Source organism: Diadema antillarum, unplaced genomic scaffold (genome assembly GCF_040938485.1).
Source record: "Diadema antillarum isolate AM-2024a unplaced genomic scaffold, OU_Dant_1.0 scf00000028, whole genome shotgun sequence".
NCBI classification, from domain to species: Eukaryota; Metazoa; Echinodermata; class Echinoidea; order Diadematoida; family Diadematidae; genus Diadema; species Diadema antillarum.
The window spans coordinates 4,722,614-4,745,758 of record NW_027270917.1 but is presented as its reverse complement, the minus strand read 5'-3'; the positions used below and the strand labels follow the sequence as shown (position 1 = coordinate 4,745,758).

Here is a 23,145-nt window from a genome sequence, read left to right as displayed (position 1 = left end):
GACTGACAGGCGACTCCCCCTTTCAAAAACGTAACGCAGTCCTGAATAATGCCCAAATAAATTCAATAAAAAATGCTAATATGGATATCCATTTCTTTGTATGTAATAACGTAGTAGATATTTTCCTGTAGCTATTAATTGTATTCTTAAATTTTCTTCATTTAAGTCAATAAAGCAATCATCCCAGGGCCATCGTTCCGTTTTAATGATGGGGTGGGGGGTGGGGGAGGGAATTGGAGTTTGAATATCTGTGCGAGGGAGCGGAGCGGCCTAGCGGGGGAGAGTGTGGGGGGGGGGTATCCCCCTTCCACAGTGAGAACTTTTTGCATATTGATATTGTAAATGGTGCAATTTGATGCATTTTTGCGTGTTTTATCGACTTGAAATAGTCCAACATGTTTAAGGTAGCAGTACATTTTATGTAGATTATTATTGAACAATATTGCCTTTAAAATGGTATAATTTAGATAAACTTCTTGTATCAAACTATTCATACACTGAAATTCATGAACGCGATCATGAATTTTGACATTGTACAGTTCCAAAACGGCCGTTTGTACGTATATTTTTGCGCTTAGGAAATTAAGGGGGGCGCACCGGGCGCAACTGCTGGCAATTACTGGCAGCAAAATCAGGAGAATGGCATGACGATTAAAAATGCAAGCGAGCTTGGAAATTTTGACATTGTACCATCCCAAAACGGCTGTTTGTAGCTATATTTTTTCGCTTTGAAAATTAAGGGGGGGCGCACCGGGCACAACTGCTGGCAATTACAGGCAGCAACATCAGGAGAATGGCATGACGATTAAATGCGAGCGAGCGAAGGAAGCGAGCTTGGAAATTTGGACATTGTACAGTCCAAAAACGGCTGTTTGTAGCTATATTTTTTGCTTTGGAAATTGAGGGGGATGGGGGCGCACCAGGCGCAACTGCTGGCAATTACTGGCAGCAACTTCAGGTGAATGACATAACGATGAAATGCGAGCGAGCGAGCGAAGCGAGAGAGCTTGAAAATTTTGACATTTTACAGTAAAAAAACTGCCGTTTGTAGCTATATTTTTTCGCTTAGGAAATTAAGGGGGTGGGGCACACCGGGCGCAACTGCTGGCAATTACTGGCAGCAACATCAGGAGCATGACATAACGATTATATGCGAGCGAGCTTGAAAATTTTGACATTAACATTACAGTCCAAAAACTGCCGTTTGTAGCTATGCTGTTTTCGCTTTGGAAATGAAGGGATGGGGGCGCACCGGGCGCAACTGCTGGCAATTACTGGCAGCAACATCAGGAGAGCGAGCTAGCTTCAAAATTTTACAGTCCTAAAACTGCCGTTTGTAGCTACATTTTTTTCGCTTTGGAAATTAAGGGGGGAGCCCGATGCGCTCCCCCCCCCCCCCCTGGATCTGCCACTGGTATATAGTCAAGGGTGTCGGTTTATGTTCATGATTGGGGGAGGTATGACCAGCGAGGCGGCGTCGAAGTGACCAAGCGGGGGAACGATGTCCAAAATCTGCACTTTAGATTTCCCTCAGCGAAACATGTGACCTGTTATTTCCATGTGTTTGTGTGTTTGTGTGTATGCGTGTTTTAGATGCATGGAAAAGTTAGGAAATAGCCCAGGTCAAGTCTTATTATTGACAATGCAAGGCATTTTAATATAGACAAGTATGTAAAGCAACACTGCAAAATCAATGAGTTAGCTTTGATATAATGAAGCGTAAGGTACGAAGGTGTACATTCTACATCACATTGGACAACATTGCAGCGACTCTTTTTTTGCCGTTCGGATGTTCTAAGTACACTGCGCACATACTGCTTATATTCCGAATGCCAACCAGAAATCACGCTGAATCACAATATTTTGTCGGCTCCGGGCTTTTTGAACAATGTTTCACAGTATACCTCTTTAATTATGGTTAAAAGAAATCTCAGAAAAATATCTATTTCTTGATCACCATTTCATGTCGATTTGAAAAGCAGTTTACCAAACCCGTGAATTACCATTTTGGGAAGTCTTTTTTTCCCCAGCGGATTGGGGGGGGGGGGGGCACATCCCCCCCCCCCCCCCGTAGTTACCCTACTATACGCCCCTACATACGAGGGTGCTTTTGTATTTTTAGAATTCAGATGAAAATATCTTGTAAACACATCTATGATGTAATCTGGGGAAATTTCAATCTCAGAAGTGTATACTATTTTTAGGGGGGGGGGACCCTCCGTTAATTGAAAGTATCTAGATATCTCCTCCCACCCAAGGAACATTGGCATTTCTTTAAACTGAAGTAACAGACCTGGTGCACAATTTAGATGAAACATTTTGAAATCTGTCAATCTAAAGTGTATTAAGTAGAAATGACTGAACGGGGAGGGTATGGGAGAGGTAAGGCCTATCCCCCTCTTACGCGACGGAGATTTTGTATTTTCAGAATTGAAATTCAGCCATCTTTGGCTGAAATATTTAGACAATTTTCTATCAAAAAAGTAAGAACATTTCCACATCTCGGGAGTTACGAGGAGGAGCAAAATGATCTGTTTGTCCCCAATACTTTTACGGGGGAACTATCCTCCTCCCCCTCCATCGACGCCTCTGCATATGAGGGAGCTTTTGTAAGTGAAAGATCTGCTGCACACTCTTTCACTCTTTGATAAATATAAGGAAATAAAACGTCAATCTCAAAAGTGTACAAAGTCTATCGAAAGGGACCCAGCAGCGGAGCTTTTGCATATGATTGCAATTCAGCGATCCGGTGCATAATTCTGGCGGTAGTTGTACAATTTTCCATAAAGAAAGTTCGAGATTTGTCCTCATGTGGGGGACAAATGATTTGTCTGCCCCCAACATTTCCGTAGGGGCGGGGTATATGCCCCCCCCCCTCCCGAGATAGATTCGACGCCTCTGATCATCCCTGGGTATGCCCATAAATGTATCAGAGTCATCATCGTTTCAGGAATGATTCAGGAAATGGAGGGGGGGGTTCAAATATGGAGGTATAGTTTTTGTTATTGTTTGTTTGTTTTCGTACATAATTTGCGGATGGTCCCGAGTTGCTCGCTTTATAGCATGTTCACATGTAAACCTATGCTATTTGAGGTTGTCAACGTCTGGACCATATACCTTATGTCGATATTACTTTCTCCGCGAGCGAGCGAAGCGAGCGAGCACTTGAGAAAATTATGTATACATTATCCTACAAGATAGAATACTGTTCAGTTCTGTTACCTGTCTGAAGGCGGGCGTACGAGCGTCATGCATTATGCCAAAATTGATACAAAAATTTCAGGGGGGATGATTGTACAGGCCATCCCCCCCCCCCTCCTCCATTTCAGGGGGGGGGATATATCCTCCCATCCCCCCCCCCCCCCCGGGATTTACGCCCATGCTGCATGCACAAATCGTGCATGACAAGTCAAATAATGCAAAGCAATTAACAGAACATCGTCAACAAACTTGGCAAATTTCCATATCAAGATTTGACAACCATGACAACGTTAGTTTTTTTTTTTCAAAACGCTGCGTATCCTGTCGATTTGACTTTTTATTATTGAACATAACACAAATCCGAATGGTTTCCATTGGCTTTCCCGAATTATAATTGCGGTTCTTGTTTCTGTTTTTGTTGCTATTTTTTTCTTCCTTCGTAGGAGTCAACCATTCCCCCCAGCACACCATCGTATACCGAGGAGAACTATAACATCACTGGCGATCTAAATGAAAATGGTGTGCCACAGCTTGTGGTAAGTCTTTTTTCGATGTGAAAAGTATGTTTTGTAATCTGGAGAAGTTAGCAGATAAGGTTTATAGTTATAGTTTATAATCACTATTCAGTTAGAAGTTATGCTATCAAAAACTGTCAGATTCAGATGTATAAAAAAGACATTAAGAAATCCAATCCAATCCAATCCAATCCAATCAAATCAAATCAAAATAATGTGCCTGTTGATAACATCCGTTTTACAGCTACTGCTCTATAGTAGGGTCAAGATTAAGGAACAAGCCTCCCCACCCCACTACTGAAATTAGTGGAATTTATTTTTTAACGTGTTTTTAGTAGAGTTTATGCTGTCTTACTTGAATATATTCTTTACAGAAAAAGTGCCATATAGCATGCCTTTTTTTTTCCGCACAGAGATAATCCTCCATGGGACTTTAATGTGAGAGGCTCCCACCCATACCCTTATAGCTTAAAGGTATTATTTATCATTTGCAGATGAAACAAAACCCAGCTTTGGTACTTCAAAATAGTTATAAAAATCAATGTGAGTTAGGGAAAGGAAAAAAAACCCAATGTAAAAATGTAAATCAGTACAATCAATGTTAAGTATTGTTAAATGTACACAATGTTAACGATAGTTATGATAAAATTGCTTTTAGAATAGACCGTCTACAGTTGTGGTTAATTGAGAAAAATAGTGATATCTTTATATCCTATATCTTTTAGGCTTTATTGCAAACTTTTTTAATATAGTATAGGATGTTTTCGATACAACTGACCTACACATAGTTATGCATCAAAATATGAATGTGATAACTTGAAAATTTTAGCAATCACTGCTCCCATTGACAAACAGTACCGTTCATCAAGATGTCAGATATATCCATTCTTGGTCAGTACTGAATGAGCCAGGCAAAACTTAAGATAAAGCATTTCTGTTTGTGTAAGTTCCACAAAAGTATCCACGATATACCATAGTACTCGCCGACGTGTGAATAACAAGTACGTTGATAAAATCATCATGATTTGAAAATATTGTGCCATCTAATCATTATCATAATAATTGCCGTGGTATACGATGTCGTCATGTCCCATATTGGATTCGGGAGCATTGAATGCTGACATTTCACGCTTAAAAGTGTGGTCATTCTTGTTCTGACATAAGAAAGTTCACAAAGCTTAATTGTCTGAGAAGTGAATCCGAATGTGTGTTCATATAAAAATGTATGGGAGAGAGACGAAGTGACCAGTGCATTGACCATGGAGAACATCAGTAATACTGGTTTGTGACTCATTGAGTAGACTGATAGATGTATATATATAAAAGTGCGCTTTCCCGGAAAATTCAGCGTCGGATGTGTCCGAACTATTTTGTGTCAAGGATCAGATAAGTATACCCAGAAACACGTTTGATTCCAGTCATTAGAAGTCATTCACCCTGTCTTTATACGCACATGCTCAGTAAACAGATACGTTTATTTGCTGTCTTCTTTTTATTATGTTTTCTTTTGACTCCTGCTGTAAAGTGTTAACGCATCCACTAACGGGTAATGGGCAAGGCACATATCTATTGATAAACCTGACAGCTTCCAGATCCTCACGACAACATTAATTTAGTTCTTTTTTTAAGGTAAATTAAAATGAGAAAACGGAAAACGGTTTTGCTTTGGATGGAAACATCTCAAGATCAGTCAAGACATCTTAAAATAAATTGCTAGATTAATGTGGCTCAAAGAAGGAAATGTATAATCATAATCACAATACCAACAAGAAAAACGACGAGTTGTTTGTGGGGTTTTTTTTAAGTGAGGCAGTCCTCACGAATTTGAAAAAAAAGAAGAAGAATATGTTGTTGTTGGTACCTCCAATGAACTATTTTCACCAAAAACAAACTTTCAAATCACCAAATAAGCTCGTAAATTTTGGTTGAAAAAGTGTGAGTCTGCATGGTGAATATGCTAATGAGCAAGTCTTGGCGGAGAGTCACACGTCATCGAGGCACAACTCTTCCCAGCCGTGTTCTGCTCGTTTATGCGTACGAATTAAACATATACTTATTACCTTACTTAGATGATACAACGTCCTTTTTTGATTGGCTATTGCCAAGTCTTTATGAGAATTTTCATGATCACGTTTCTCAGGTGATCACATACAGATTATGCATTTTAAGATTTGATAGATTTGATTAGATTTATGATAAGATACATGTTATATGATGTATGTTAGGCTTTCAGTGGTACTATGAGTACATGATACAGCCTCTCTCTCTCTCTCTCTCTCTCTCTCTCTCTCTCTCCATATATAATATACATATATGTACATATATATATACATGTATATCTTTCTCTATTATCTCCATTCTCCTCCAGATCGACCAAAGAACTCCGTCAAAGGATGGTAAGAAAACATATTATTCATACTGCTTCACGTATAGTCATTCATCGATAAGCTCATTTCACTTTCGCCCAATTTCTTTTGAACTGAGTTCTGCATAGCAATTTTATTCCGCATATCCAAAGCGAAGGATATATATATACATAATAGTCATGATAGTTGTGAATCGTACGTTAGCCATTCTGCATACGAGACTTAATCCTCTGGTAACATCAGGATGTCTGAGAGAATTAATGTGCCAGCAAGGGCGAAGAACAATGATCTATACTGAAATTGACTCGTGCCAGATGTTTCATTCACACCTGAGAGAATTTTGCGTTATAAATGAATTCGAGTTGTCATTGTAATCTTTGTTATGTTCCTGTCGCGTAACGTCTAAAAACAGTCACTTCTCTTCATATAACGTCTAAAAACAGACACTTCTCTTGATATTATTTTCTGCACTTAAGCCATGCCCAGGAAAGGAAACCTGATAGATAGGTATAGCTTTCCCTTTCCTCCCCATTAAACACGACATCACTACCGCACAACAACACCATGGATATTTATGGATATGTGAAAAGCTGCACTTGATTAAGATAACATTTGTCTTTGTGAGTATGTTCCTCATTTAAATCAGTCAGTTTAGTAGATAATAATGTTATTTTTAATTTAGACATGTCAGATCGGAAGGAAATTGTAACGTTTTTTGTGTTATATTTTTGTATGAAAACACATTATACCAATTTCGTTCTCGGGACATACTATTAATGTGTCTCAAACCTGTAGCATCATTTTTAGTCTGCAACTTCACTAAAGTCGGCTCAAGAAAATTATACAATGAACATAATGCGGAGAAAGAACCTTCACACTTTAAGAGTATGCTAACCTTAAGGAATACCATTCATGAAAACTTAATTGCGATGATTGAAATCAGGGCTTCTCAATCTTTTTTCTTTTCTTTTTTTTAACCCGATGCCCACTTTGGCTCATATTCGGGTTGGGTTTTTTTTTTCTTTTGCTTTTCTGTTTGCTTTTTTCGAGGCCAGTAATAGATAGACTACACATATCTTAATTCATTATCATTATTCTCTGTTTCTCGCCGACATGACAGCCAAACGGTTGAAAATTGGGGATTTGATTATGACACATCAGTAATAATTCAATTCAATTCAATTCAATTCATTTATTTTCATTCTTCTTCTTTTTTCTTTTTCAACAAAAACATAACACAAGATAAATCAGGTTTTACATCATAAACAAAGAACATTTGTCTTAATTAATAAATGGTATCAATAAACATAGGAGCGCATACTGGCAAAAAAAAATAATACAAAGTCATGCTTCAGTTGAAAAAAGTAATAATCATCTGCGAACGCTCCTGTTAACGTTTAAATTCACAAAGTCAGTCATTAATGCGTTGTGTTCCTTAATTTGTTTCTCTGGTTTCTGTGTTCTCAAGCATTCCACAGATGATGGGTTTGGCACATTAAGTCATATGAATTATTGTTACAATTATTACAGTCATGGCTATATTTACACGACAGATGCTCTCTAGGCTGAAGAAAATGATGATTGTATTGGCTGTGTGGTTTAAGGCATTTTTTGTTTTTATTTCAGTTTCATTCATTCTGATTTTTTTTTCTAAGACTATGATATACAAATGAAAATACAGACCCATTGGTAAAACAACAACAACAAAACATTAAGTTTTCCAAACAAATTTGATAAATCATTTATTATTGTATATTTATGACTGTAGATTATTGTTTTTCTCTTCCACGATATAGCTGACAATAATTGTTGTTGAGGCCATTACAACTATCGCCTACATAATTAATGATGCTTGAGGAGATGATTTTTTAGTATAATTGAGGAGACGCCTCCTTCAGGACAGGACGAGAAAAACCTGTTCCGTGGGATTTACACACAAGAAGGGTGGAAAAAAAGTGTGTGTGTGTGGGGGGGGGGGGCAGTAATAGCCTGGTTTGAATTTACTCCAGAAAAAGAAAATCATTTTACTTAAGTGATAATGAGTTAATATGATTATGCTTTTCTGTTGTGGTCGTTGTAAATACAGTTGTACTTCTCTATTATCATTTCAATATGTTTTTGATGAGTTTGATTATTAATACAAAAAATAGAGTGCTTGTGTATCATCATTATAATTTTTTTTTAAGGTTTCGGAAATGGCTCTAAATGGCTATATGCATAGAGAGCAGTCCATACTTCAGGTTCATAGGATTTGTGAGCCAATAGGATTTTAGCGTTATATCCAGGCGCAGAAAAGAGTTCGAAATCATGTACATCATGTTTGAAATATGTGTCTACCAGAACCAGCTTTGCTATTTTATTACAACGGGTTTCAGCTTTCATTTTGCTAGTGGTTTGTCCATTAGTCACGTCCAATCTACTTTATGACTTGATTTTTTTTCCTTCATAATGCTGAGATCCATAACGAGAAATGTCTGATTTTCTTTGAATCTGACTAACATCTGAATTATCAGACTTCAGAATCATGTTTTCCAAATTATTTCAATCTTTTTAGACCTCCAGAAATTTGGCACCTACATGCAGGACGACACGATGAGTGAAATCTTAAGAATCAATACCAGAATGACGACTCGTAAGTGTGGATTGTTGACTATAACATATTATGATATTGTTTCGACAATATGTCACTATAGTCACTACAACCTGAACTGATTTACCTGAAAGACAACCAACTGTACTGTATCTTGAAGTGAATAATACTATGCCATGATAGCAGACGCATAACTTGGTTAAAATTTGGAAATAGTTGATCTTACTGAGCGATTAAACCGACCGACCGAGACGGGTACGGTTTGGCAGACGTAGACCTATATGATGTTAAACTTGAAATCGCTACAGTTTCACCTGTAATAGGTTGGTGTGACACACGCATCAGCCATGAAGAAAAGAATATGTTCTTCTCTGTGCCTACAGTGGATAGTTCTAACGTAATATTTACACCAAGCTCAGCAATACCCTTCCTTATTTTGTATTACTGAAGATATCAACCATCTTTTCATACAGGTTCATCACTTTTTGTTAAAGGATGTGAATGAGTTCAAGAGATATTTTGTCGAGTTTATGGCCATATACGCAGAAAAGGGGGATGTTGCAGAGTTGTGCTCGCAGGGATAGAAGGGGAGGGACGGGGGGGGGGGGGGAATCGAGAGGGGAAGAGGGGCTGGGATATCCCCTTCCCACATGAGGGAACTTTGCATTTTAGAACTTTTCTTATGAACACCTTTCATGATAGATATTCACAGAACCGACTTTGAAAGAATGTAAACGGCAATGAATGGATTGGTGACACACAGTCACGAAAACGCCTTTTGTATTCTCACGATTGGATAACGAGATAGGCAATTAGCAAATCAAAAGAAAACTGCTTAAATTCAGTAATAATTCACTGCTTTTCGTTACAGTGTTGTACAGATTTTTATGTTATTATGTGAATATAAACTTTAATGTTTTTGTGTTGTTGGAAATAGAATAGGATACAATTCTAATGTCCAAGTCTAAAGAAAAATAAAGGAGGTATCCGTATAGTGTTTGAACTGGTCAGAGCCGCCGCCATCCTGCAACCCCGCTGCGTACGGCCATGGTCAAGCTTTGGATCTATGCAGGCTCTCAAAATAAATTTATCTTGCTCACCCATTCATCGCGGAGGCGCCAGTCCCTAACCATGGATACACGAAGGCATTGGAGAGGGGGGGGGGGAGGGTTCAACCCATCAAAGGCTTAAATTCGGGGTTTTTTTCACTTTGAAATCGTAAAAATCGCTCTATTCTTGCACTTGGAGCTATTGTGGTTGTAGTGATATGGTATTCATTGTTTGTTTGGTTTTCGTGTTTGTTTGCGTTTTTTTTTTCATATTCAGTTTATGAGACTGTTTTGTTTTATGTGCATTTTCAGGTATGAAAGATCACCTTCTGCAATACGATATTTGGGTTCCGTACAATGTCACGGTGAGCCTATAACACATCCTTCTTTGTTCTAATTCTTATTTTAATGGCTATTATTTGAAGGCAACCAATTAAGTGTTTAAACAGGATGGGTTCGACCAAAGAATCTCACTTTGCAAAAATGAATGTTGGGTTCATTGCTACCGATAAATAGAAATAGCTAAATAAATCAAAGATAAGATTAGTCATTTCAATGCATTCGATCAATCAATAGATCAGCGGATCAATCAATAAAAGCTAGTAGAGAGGAAAGCCATTAAGCTTGCAATCTATTCCAACCTATTCCAACCTATTTCAATTTCAATATCAATTTAATTTTGCAACATTTCTTCCAAAAAAAATGAATATCAAAGCTAATATTCAATTATGATACAGAGATTTTGACAAAGTAAAAGTTATTCAAACTAATTCTATAAATCATTTCATCAAGACATTCATCAAATCATCAAATCAATAAAAATAATTTTGATACAGTATATGCAGTAAATTGTTGCATTTTTCTCTTCCATGTTTCTGTTTGATTTTGAATATGGGCCCCCGCAGTAAGCGTTCAAACCGATGCTTGATGAGGTGGCAGCTCTTTTGTCATTACGAAATGACTTAAACTCTGTTTTTAGTAGTCAAATGACGTTTACATTCTATTCTTCATTCTTTAATTATCAATATAGCTATATTCAAAATGATCGTGACTTAATTATGATTATGCAGTTGATGATACTTTATTTTGTTAATACTACACTCTACCATTTGTTCATGATAAATTATGAATTATATGAATGCGTCGCCATGATATGGACAATAACATCATGACTAATAGTAAAATTCATACATTCAACAATAAATGGAAACCTTGCGAGCAGGTTAGACTCAACAAATCAAAGAATGTGAATCTTGATTTTGAATGATTGGGTAGAACCAATATTGGGCAGAGATCAGCTCATTTGTATGATTGTTGTTGATGATTTGAATTTTAGTGATACTAACTCTCTTTGATTAATTGCATACAACTGGGGAAAATGTAATTCCAAATTGTTGTTTTTTTGATCATTTTCTATCAGCGTCTGTATCTTTTATCGTTTCTATCCTGGTTAATAGGAATACGGCGATTTGGAATTTGGATCGACGTTACGTCGCAACGCCGTGCGACAGAGAGGCTACCAGTGGCCGAATGGCATCGTATACTACTGGATCGATGACCTTTTCGGTAGGTTCTTTTCGGTAGGTTCTTTTTGGTAGATAGGTGCCGAAATTGGCTCACAATGACTATACAAATATCGCATTTTCAATTTCGCTCAAATTTGGGCACGAACTTGATTTATGCAGGCGTTGCACTGCCCAGAAGTTGAGCAAAGATGGACAGAAGATAAAGGAAATCTTGAAATTCGGATCTGAGCTTATTAAAATCGGGGTATTTGATTGGTGAGGGCATGTTACTTAAAGCCATCGTATAACCGCCGGTGGAGTTTCTCAGGATGCTAATAAAATATCGTACTTGCTTTTGCTTTTGACTGGCTTTTAAGGGGGATGGCTAATAACTGATCATATTCAAGTAATGTGCAGTTTAATATTCCCAGGTTAGTGTGCCTGGTCAGTGACGGGGCATTAATCGGCACATTACTCGAATTTGAGACAGTTCTGAAGCAAATAATTTTCACAAAACAGTAGATACATAATGTACTCTTAAATGAATCCCACAAGGATTGGAACAATCATCCCGCAGCATTCCCATTGATTCCAACTGATCAGTTACTAGCCATCCCCTTTAACCAAGTTTGGTGCTCACAGCGAGAAAATTGAAAACTCCATATTAGTACGTCGATCTTGTCATGATACCATTAAGATACTGCTATTGAAATTCCTTCAAATCGTGTTGTTGAATTTGAAATCGGTCATCAATTTGCGGAGATGTTGTGCAATGCTTATCGTGTATGGGCAGAACCCATAGCTTGATTATCGTGTGCTAGATGCCAAGTTCCTATATGCATCCTCTGATAAACATTTCACCATTTACACAGATCACTAAACTGTCAGTTATGACATATTTCTAAGTCTAGTTACTATATGGATCGGTTTTCATTGTGAAGTCACATTTTTCAGCTGACTTCTGATCGATTCCTTGTCCTTTTTAATCCTTTTTCCTAGATCCTGGGTCCAGGACTCGTATTGAGACAGCCATTGCTCGTTATCACAGTTACACTTGCATTCAGTTCAGGCAAAGATTCAACGAACCTGACTATTTGCACATAGTGCCAACGGAAGGGTGAGTGACAGAAAGCAATATCTCGGTTGCTACTCCTCATGGTCCTAATGATACGGCTCTTTCCTACATTTTCTCTGTTTTATTATTAGAAGAACTGAATAGTTATTATATTTCATCAATACTTTAAGAATTCATCTGAAAAAGGTAAAGAAGTATTTAGTTAAGATCACTTTTTCCCTTTACACTGTTTCCAATCCCACTGCCAATGACTGGACGGAATCCTATTGTTGTACAACAATATGTGTGTTCTCCTCAATTCAAGAAAGCAAATACATAATGTAGACAATTAGACAGCGAGCTGAAGGTTGGAAGTGAAATAAAACAACGATTTAGCACTTCTGTTCATTGCTATTTACTGGTGCAAAAATCAGGATTGAAACTTTTAAAGTTAACATGTTTCAACTCATTCCACTAGAAGTCAGTCAAGTCGATTACTGGGGTATTCGAGGAGACCATCGAACTCATAAACCCGATGCATGACTTGGAAGTAAAGCCATGTATTTACTCATGGTAAATCTTCCAGTAGTTCAGTTCAATTCAGTTCAGTTTTTCTTCGGACGGATGTAAAAATGGATGCCTATATAGTTTCAGTTTTAGTTTATTAACATTACCTACTTGTACAATTCACACACACAAAAAAAAAATAGGATAGCTTTATAACAATTTAACTTTGAGAATGGCAAAAAAAAAAAGAGAGAAAGATCTTATCTTGCTAATAATATATATATTGACATACAGGAGTATGGAAAAATGCACATATGAACACACACAGTTTATTACGAAAATCAGTGCCAAAGGAGGAGACCGTCTTCAAAGAGCAATGTACTTGACTTGCGTGATGGCCTCGGAATAACATAAAGCAACATGTATCAGATAATTTAAACTTCTGATTGAAACTGAAGGAGCTATACATGGCAGAAAGGAAGACCAAATCTCTTCATCAGCCCATAGTTTTACAAATAAAGCAAATGTAATAGAGTACGTTTAATTGAATATACGGGACTACTGAGTATGACGAGACGAGGGGAAGAGAAGGGAACGCCTGAAATAGAGAATAGAAAGACAGGGGTATTTATGATAACAGCAGGACCCCCTCAAATAGTCACCTTTACGTTTTTATTAAACGGCTTCTCTGGCTATATAAAACTCGTTATCATTATGATCAATTCTGCTATAAGTGGTGTTACCATGACAGTGTCACTATCGAAGTATTCAATATTTGCATTAATTGTAATTATCATTGTTTTCATAATCATCAGGATTGAAATGTCAATGATTATCATTTTCACTATCATTATCACTTTAGATACATTTGGGTGTGTGAGGAGATGCATCACAAGAAATATATAATATATATATATATAGCGAAAACTTCCTTGTTTCAATATATATATATATAATATAATTATATATATATATATATATATATATATATATATATATTATATATATATATATATATATTACAACATAATTGAATATATTTCCTATTTTCTCTGATGATTAAAAGTTGTTATTCAGCCGTTGGGAGGCAGGGCGGAAGACAGGTAGTCTCCTTGGGAGGTACGTGTACCTGGAATATCGGCACCATCGTCCACGAGTTCATGCACGCCATCGGGTTCCAGCACGAGCAGTCGAGGTCAGATCGCGACGACTACGTGTGGATCTACTGGGAAAACGTCCAATACGGTCAGATACAAGTTACATACATTTTACTTGATATAGATAGATAGATAGATAGACAGACCTAGATATAGTAAAGGGATCTAAAGTTGTGGTTGAGACCTAACTTCAGGTTTCTAACATATTTTGGTGAGATGAGAAACTTCTTATGAAATATGAAAGAGAATGTAATTCCAAGAGGGATTACACGTTTTGGTTTTTTTTAATGAAAATTGTTTTTTTTTTTTTTGAATGGGCGACATATCCAAAACAGAGCAATCCTAATAAAAGTTTTGACCCACCTTTTATTAGGATCGCTTTGTTTTACTTTGTTTTTGGATGTCGCCACCATTCCAAAAACGATTTCCATCTAACAAACTTTGCGTTCCTCTCAGAATGGTATGCTCTGTATAATTTCATTAATGTTTTTTTTTTTTTGTATCTTGCAAAAAGTTGTATGCGCGATCCTCATCTCCACCAATACTATATTTTCCCTTTAACTTTTGAGGGCTATCTTTCTATACAGAGGGCTCGATGATGCCGACAAGACATAGCGTAGAACAACAATATTAAAACGTTCACACAGGTAGATGAATAGTGGTTTATCGACGCCTCCTATACTCCGACTGTCTCGCGACGAACAAGGGGCGAATCGCAGATCGCAACTCACGTGCGTTGCGTGAAACTCGGAGTAACGTACAAAGCACCGATAAATTACTGGTTATCTACTTGCATGAACCTTATCGTTTTGTATACATACATGCATGTATATAGATAGATAGATAGATAGATAGATAGATAGATAGATAATAGATAGACAGATATAGATGAATAAAATCTAGAGCAGATGTACGGACATTCTCGTGTGTTATCACTCAGGGTTGGCTGTAAGAGTAATAAGGGGAGTAGTGATTTGAAATACCACTGCTCATTTCCAGGTATGGAGTTCAATTTCCAAAAATTTGATGCATTCGCCACCGACAATCTGGGGACCTCTTACGATTACCTGTCCGTGATGCATTACCCCCTCACTGCCTTCTCTTCCAACGGACAACCCACCATGGCTCTCCTCACCGCGGGATATAATCCAAATGAGATTGGCGACAGGAACGACTTCAGTGGTAATGATGTCTACAAAGTCAACGCTTACTATAACTGTTTAGGTAAAAACAACAACAACAAGCCTCAAGGCTTTCACTATGAGACCTTCATCATGTTAATAAAGCTATCTCTTATGTGTAGACAATGGATATGCATGTGTATATCTATTTTTTTCTTTCAATGTGTGTACACGTGTGATGTGTGCGTGAGTTTGTGTGTGTTTGTGTGTGTGTGTGTTGGGGTCGGACTATGGTTTGGGGCAAATGTAGGGACATGAAACTGAATTGGAGTGCTACTCTGTTTATGAAAATAGACGTATAGTTGCGTGTGTAATTAAAACAAGTGGGGTTTTTTGGTCATTTATAAATTAGGGATAGAATCAGCACTCAGATGATCTTATATCTGGGTTTTGTACCTCAAGTTAAATGATATTATGAAAGGAAAATGGATTTGTTAAAGTAAATATGCCAGGAATGATGTACGAGATCATACAGTCATGTTCAGTATGATAAACATCCATTCGATCATGTGTCTGTTCTGCGTTGCATATATTTTCAAATGGACAAGGGGAAAATGATTTATGCTTATAGGGGATGGATTCAAAGCATTGTCAAAATGTGGGGCTTTTTCGCCAAAAGTAATACACAAGAATGACTTCATGAATCGATTAAAAAAGAATAATGATTTATTCGTTACACGTCCCATATAGCACCGACTCCAACTTGTGAGGACTTAAGCAGCGGATGCCCGAGCTGGGCGCTGGGAGGATATTGCAACCATCCAGACTACCAGAGCTACATGTCCTCCAACTGCCCGCTCAGCTGTGGCGCTTGTGCGAGAGCGCCAGCACGTAAGTTGTTTGTTTGTTTGTTTGCTTGTGTTTTTGAGTGTGTGTATGTGTGAAAAAGTGTATTTTTCACCCTTTCCTTCAATCAATGAACATTGAAACATGCACTTCTTCACCATGATCATTGTTCACATTCACTAGACCAACAAGGAGCACGGGCTCCGTGATCCTTCTTACCCGATCAGCATTAAACGGCCAGAGCGCAGAGCACGGTATAACGGCAACGGTCCGGGGTTTTTTGCTATGGTGCGCCAAAACGAAACCATATCTGGTTCTGTTTTTAAACAATCAATAATTTGGTACTAAATCACCTGAAATTTTATTCTTATGTCAGAATCAAGAGCAGCAAAATCATTATTTTGTAACAAAAATGAATTATTAGTGAGAAGTGTTATTGTAACACAAGTGGACATGATTCCTTTTGGCGCTCCATAGCAAAAAACAAAAACAAAACAAAAACAAAACAAAACAAAACAAATCAACAATAAAACAACAACAACACCAAAAACAAAACAAAACAAAACAATACAAAGCAAAAACAACAAAGAAACAAACAAAAACAAAACACCAAAACGGACCGTTACCGTTACCGTGCTCGGTATACCGGTACACATATCTTTTGATGCTAGGTCCTTCCGACTGTTCCTTTCTTAGTTCTAAGTCGTTGCAGCTTAAAATACTTATTTCAAAAGCCTTTGTGTTCTGTTTGTCCAGGTTTTGTGCATGCCTCTGTTTTAAAATGAATTTCTGTTTTCTGTCGTGCTTCAATGATAGCAAAGGGAATGTTGATGCTGCTAATGTATTTCGCGGTTGCTGTTGTTGTTGTTGCTGTTGGTATAATTTTTTGATTGACGCATTGGAACAGCACATTTTTTATCTTGATCTTTTTCATCGATCTACTTTCTACAACATATCAAGGAACAATATTGTACCCAAACCAAATTTGCTTAACTTTTGTTGGGGTGAATCCACAACTTGAATTTGATTAAATTAGATTGAATTGTATTGAATTGCAATGAGTTGAATATAACTTGATGAAATGGAAGTTTCTTGACAGTTTTGTTCTTCTTGTTGCTGATGTTGTTGTCGTTCCTCCAGCGAAACCGACCGAACCAAGCACTGGATGCCGTGACGCCCATGAACGTTGCCCCGAGTGGGCAGGGAAGAACGAGTGCGTGAATCGATCTCGGGCCTGGATGGAGGCAAACTGTGCCGTCAGCTGCGGAAAGTGTGTTTCTTCTCCAAGCCGTGAGTTCACCTCTTCTTCTTCTTCTTCTTCTTCTTCTTCTTCTTCTTCTTCTTCATCATCATCATCATCATCATCATCATATTCTTCTTCTTCTTCTCCTTCTTCTTCTTCTCTGTTCTGTAGATGTTATGCGCTGTGATACTTTTATTAGACTCGTCCTTGGGTGCATGGGGGAGGGGGATCTATAAAGCGTTTTGTCAGAAATCCTTTTCGTGCAAAAAACTGTTGTAAGTTACTGAAGTCCCTGCATGAGACAAATCGGTTCCTGAAATGCCCCCCCCCCCCCAACCGATCTCATTCCGTCCTTAATTGAGATGCATCTATTACGCGACTGATCATTTATTTACCAAATTAATTCAGAGTAAAAGCTATCCCACAAGCTGACGACGCAACAAAGGATCCCACTGCTTTGTTAATGCGTTTTAACATTAGTAACTGTGCTTGTCTCGAAATTACGAGTAAATGTATGTATGTTTATATATATGAAGTTGAAGTGCAAGTTGAAGCTGGGGTTCATTATGGAAGTTCACATATTTACATGGCATAATACATAACAAAAGACACATGCATGAATACTGGATGAAAGGTACCAGAAAATATCATGAATGCTGATCAAGTCCGATACCTGTCTGTAAAGGTTCTTAAAAGGTCATAAGCACAGAACAATGAATAGCTCTACAAATTGCAGTTGATTGTACGTGTGTGTGCGTATGTGTGTGTGTGTGTGAATGCGTGCGTATTAGTAACACTTTTTTTATTGTAATCGCTACGCCCATTTTAAATAGAATGTTGTTAAGTGAAAGTAAAATACATATGCTGCGTGAGGAGAATATAATATTGTACTGGAAGGCATTTTATCCCCAAAAAAAAAAAAGATAATAATTTAAAAATGAATAAATAAAATGAATTAAAGTAAGATATTGGGCATTGTCTAAGAATGTCCTTCCAAGTATGTACGCTTATTTCCTACGTGCCTGCCTCTTATTATGATAATTGCATGACTCACACCTCACCGCATTTCCCTATACATCCGAATTTTCTGGTAACAGGTGAAACCACATCCTTCAAAGGACAGGATATTCCTTTCTATACTCTCCATTGACCAAGCCCTCGCTTGAGGCATGAAAAAAAAAAAAGAACACAGTTTGTAATTGACGATGACCAATACAAACTACGTTCAAGATGCGGAATTGTAAAGTTCCGATTCTTTCCACGAAGGAGCAACATTAATACCAACCAAAATACATGCAATGTTGGAATAGATATTGTGCCTGAACCTCACAACAATTCCGCTTCTTTCCACGAAGCAGCGACATTAATACCAACCAAAATACATGCACTGTTGGAATAGGTATTGTGCCTGAACATCACAGGTGTTCCCTTGTTATGTGGATAAATCCTTGCTATATCATTTTTAACAAGAAATCGAAAGGAGTAACATGTCCTGCGCTTCAAATAAAATGAAATGAAATAGAATTACGTTTTATTCATATTTCACTTTGTTTACATTGTAAACGAACAGCATGTCGTGATATTTTTTTAATATAGATTAGGAATGGACTCTTTAGAAGTATAGTGCGTGTAACATTCAATTCAATTCAATTCAATCATAGTTTATTTCCAATCAACGAAAATCAAAAACATAGTACAATGTATACATGTCATTAAATGATATTGTTCAAACGCTTGCAAAAGATTCATGTAATATACGAGACAAATTATAGAACAACATATAATATGTACAATAATAAAGAGGAACACTGTACAAATACTACGTGGGCGAGCGGAAAATAAATTCGATCATGGAAAATAGTGATCCACTAAAAAGCAAAGCTTGTCGGACGTGGATCGCTAGATAAATAATGAGTGAATGATATACTATTCTATAACAATATACATGTAGTTATTTTGAGATACACAGGTCTGGAAAAAAATATAGAATACCAATGCTATAGTGCCCGGACACTGTTCATTGAACCACGTGTACCGGGGAAATATGACAAGGACAATACATTCGTACACATGTAGACCACACATGTAGACCACCTTTAGACAAAATTCATGTATAGTTTAACAGTTTCGCCAAAATAGTGCTAACGAAAACTTTATGTGCATCATTGATTATGAGAGATGTGTATGAATACAACGTTACATTAACAGGATTATTTACAGTGTGCTTATAATAATGATAATAGTGAGACTCTTATAAAGCGCACATTTCTACCTAAAAAAAGATACTCAAGGCGCTATAGAACAGAGTACATATTGTGTCACGTTACAACAGTATCACAGAAAATAATAAGACAATAAACCAACAAACAATAGGCCTATATACGTACACATACTATACATACAGGTATACAATATTGTCAATTCAAATTGAAAATATACGTCTTGAGATTCTTTTTGAAACCATCAATGGAAGATGCTTCTCTAAGAGATTTTGGTAGGCCATTCCATAGTTTTGGGCCCATATTATGAAAAAGCCCGATCCCCCCAATTATGCTTGATTCGAGGTACCTGTAATTTTAGAGAGTTTGATGAACTATGTAAGATTATGCATGTATAAAGATTTTAAATGAAGTAAAAAAAAAAGAAATAAAAAAGAAGTTTTTCAAAAATATAAGCCTATTACTAGAAAATAGTGGTTAGAATACAAAGACAATTAACTATCATGAAACCGATTATGAATACCTTATCAGAACACCTTCTTAAGCTTATAAATTTAAAGCATCGTGCTTGTTTTAGTGAATGATCGAAAGAATTCCAAAGCTTAGGACCGGCAAACATAAACTTTCTATTTCTAAAACTAGTTCTATTCTTAGGGATATGAAGACCATTTATTTGTTGTTTAACATGTAGTTGCTGAATCCTATGGTATAAACTGACGTTTTGTTTGTTTTTTGTTTGTTTTTTTGTTTCCTATATTCTTTAAAGGAAGGATCATTACTGCGCACCTTCCTTTCATTTTCGGATTAACGAACCTTTGTTTTCGAATCAACGAACAACGAAAACAAACATCACCCATATCTATGGTCTTTGAAGACATGTATATATTATATTTTTCTGTTACATATATCAATGTTTCTGATTCAGTTTGTTGCTAAACAGCCGTTCTATTTTCTTATTCTTCAAGAAGAGCAATCAAATCATGTCTTTAACTGGAAAGATGAAATTTGACACATAATTTATATTTCACTTTATTAGTGCCATGCTTGTATGAATTGTTGCAATGGATTCAATAAGTGGCGTATTGGTTGCATGGTTAACCTATGGGGCGCCAAGTGTCGCATGGTCACTTTCATTACGAAATCAGTCATTTCATAACGAAAGAGACCATGCGACACTTGGTGCCCCATAGTGTGCCACTGTTGTCTTTGTTCATTGATCTTCCGAAGCAGAGCCGTGTAAGGACGAGCGCCAAGAGTGCGGCGAGAGAGCCCGGGCTGGAGAGTGCATGTCGGAGCCCGACTTCATGCTGGCCTTTTGCAGGAGAAGCTGCGGACAGTGTGATATGAACCGTGAGTGAAATCCTCTGGCTTGTCCTCCTATGAACAAGTTCATTTCATTTCATTTCATTTCATTTTACATGCATTTCATTTCGGCCAAAAGTATGCAATATAATATGACATTTGCATAAACAAAAAAATAGAAAAGACAGTTACTTTTGCATATTCAAGCGATATTGACACAGATCATTTTTTCTACAATAAAATAAAGCATAATAGGAAATGCATAGGCAAACTGGAACTGTAGCGTATGAAGGGAAAGATGTCGGAAATGGAGGGAACTGCTAAAAAGCCTTGTTTGTTGCCAAGTTTTTATGCGTGATATTCATCTACTAAAGCGGCATGATCAAGAAAACAACGATAGAAACGATAAAAACGATAAAAGGGCTAAACTTGGCGGACTCTATAATATCGTATCATATCACATTTTATTTTACTGTGATGAACTCCGCCAAGAAACGAGATTATGTTTTCATAGGCATGGGTTTGTTTCAATTTCAATTTCAATTTCAATTTCAGTTTGTGTGTCTGTTTACAAAAATAACTCAAAGAGTTGTTATCTGGAAGCTGATGACCTAACAAAAGGCTTTTATTTTGGGAAACTGGGTGATTTTCAATATATGCGTGTATGGGTGGAAGTGAGCTCCTTGGCGGAGCTCATTCACAATGCATTTCTAGTTACCATTTTGATTGCATTTATGAATGTTGTTAAATATTACATAAGCCTATCTCATCATTGTCATGATCATTTTCATTTTTCCTAATCGTGATATCAGTATTGTTGTTTTTGTCTTCTTTTTAATTGTTATCATGATGATCCTTGTTATTATAATCCTATAGAATGTAGAGACAATGAAGATATGTGTAAGATCTGGGCTCGATTCGATGAGTGCGACAAGAACCCGGCCTACATGCACGTCGAGTGCCAGGAGAGCTGTAATCTCTGCGGGAAAAACTTCAACATCACACGTGAGTGGCAGTATGTCACCTGACTGGCTTTTTCATTGCTTACAGCGTAACCCTGTTGCCCGTAGATGGCGTTGTTTGTCTTAGTAATGCTGTGAGCTTCAGACTTTCGTATGAACATTTTAGGTTGGTGGTTATTATTATAAACAAATGTATATGTTTTTTTCTAATAAAACATATGACATGGATCTACTAACATCCCTTGCAATAGAGACGAGAAATGCCATTGCATACAATAATCAGAACGGCAAATGACATTTAACATCACTGTCTATTCACAAAGTTTTGTCTCTTCAAATTGACAGTCAGAGTTTGTCAGATCTCATTTTCTACCAACAAGGTAGTGAACAGGAAAGCTTGCTTAGCAGCATAGCATTATGCCACAAAACACCTTTTCTAATCGGTTTTTTTAAATCCTTCTCAATTCAGCTGAATGCGTGGACGCTAACGGGAACTGCGCCCTGTGGAAGGCCGAAGGCATGTGCGAGGAAAATGCAAAATACATGACGAAAATGTGTCCGGCCAGCTGCGGCATCTGCGACGGCGATGCGGCTCCCATGCCAGGAGACGGAGGTGACGATGAAGGCGAAGGCGATGGCGACGGCGACCGTCCGGTCACTCCCGGCGTCTGTGGAGGCACCTCATCAGCCTGGAGCTTGACAAGCTCAATGGGTCTCATGCTCTTCTGCTGGCTCCTCGGCAGACAGTTTTGAATCCAACCTGAAGAACGTAGATGGCGCCCTATGTGGCAGTTGGAAGAGTACCCCAAGAGTATAGCACTATACTCTAAGAGATTACCTCACTGATTTTCATCTATGTAACTCTACAGATCAGTGGAGTACCTACGTAAAGATTAATGTAGGTTCTGAATGAGTACTGGACAGTGGTCTACACCTGCTTGGTGTCTGAACGAATAAAGTAGTCATCAACATATTATTTACCTTTACTTTCTCTAAGAAATTATCTTCGTTTTCAAGGAAATGAACAACTGTCACGATTTCATGGATAACTTGTTTAATCAAGAGCAATGTTACATAATCATTTCCAAATGTTGTTTACCCTTCATTAAATACTGCATAACTTCGTGGTATTCAATTTGATGTATTCAACACATGGATAACTGAAGTTACTACTCAAGAGCATGTTTTGTATATCGTAATCATTGTCTGCAACAATAATCTCCATATGTATAACTGTTTCAACATCTTTTCTAGATTTGTCTCGATGTAAGTTTATTGAAAATCATTTTACATACAAAAACCACTGATGAAAAAACTCTCCTTCCGAGCAGAATCGTTTCGTTTCTTTCTTTCTTGGGATTTGGGGATGGAAGGAGGGGACTCTGGCATCTGGATTGATTAGACTTTGACCACATTTTAGTTAAATCTGATTTTGTGGGACAAACTAGAATCATGACCAAGAAAGCAGTTCACACTTACAAGCTGAGTATGTGCAGATAAAGGCCATT

The 23,145-nt window shown here is 37.4% G+C and overlaps 1 protein-coding gene across 1 annotated transcript; it reads left to right on the top strand.

The window, feature by feature from the left end:
• The first annotated feature begins 2,984 nt into the window (after positions 1-2,984).
• On the top strand, positions 2,985-22,390 carry LOC139735990 (zinc metalloproteinase nas-13-like). Its single transcript, XM_071646746.1, has 14 exons — positions 2,985-2,990; positions 3,645-3,737; positions 6,085-6,112; positions 8,637-8,714; positions 10,034-10,086; positions 11,179-11,287; positions 12,226-12,343; positions 13,854-14,032; positions 14,944-15,168; positions 15,816-15,956; positions 17,052-17,201; positions 20,604-20,723; positions 21,552-21,680; positions 22,107-22,390. The coding sequence occupies exons 1-14, from the start codon at positions 2,985-2,987 to the stop codon at positions 22,388-22,390; spliced, it is 1,713 nt and encodes a 570-aa protein (XP_071502847.1).
• Positions 22,391-23,145: the final 755 nt, after the last annotated feature.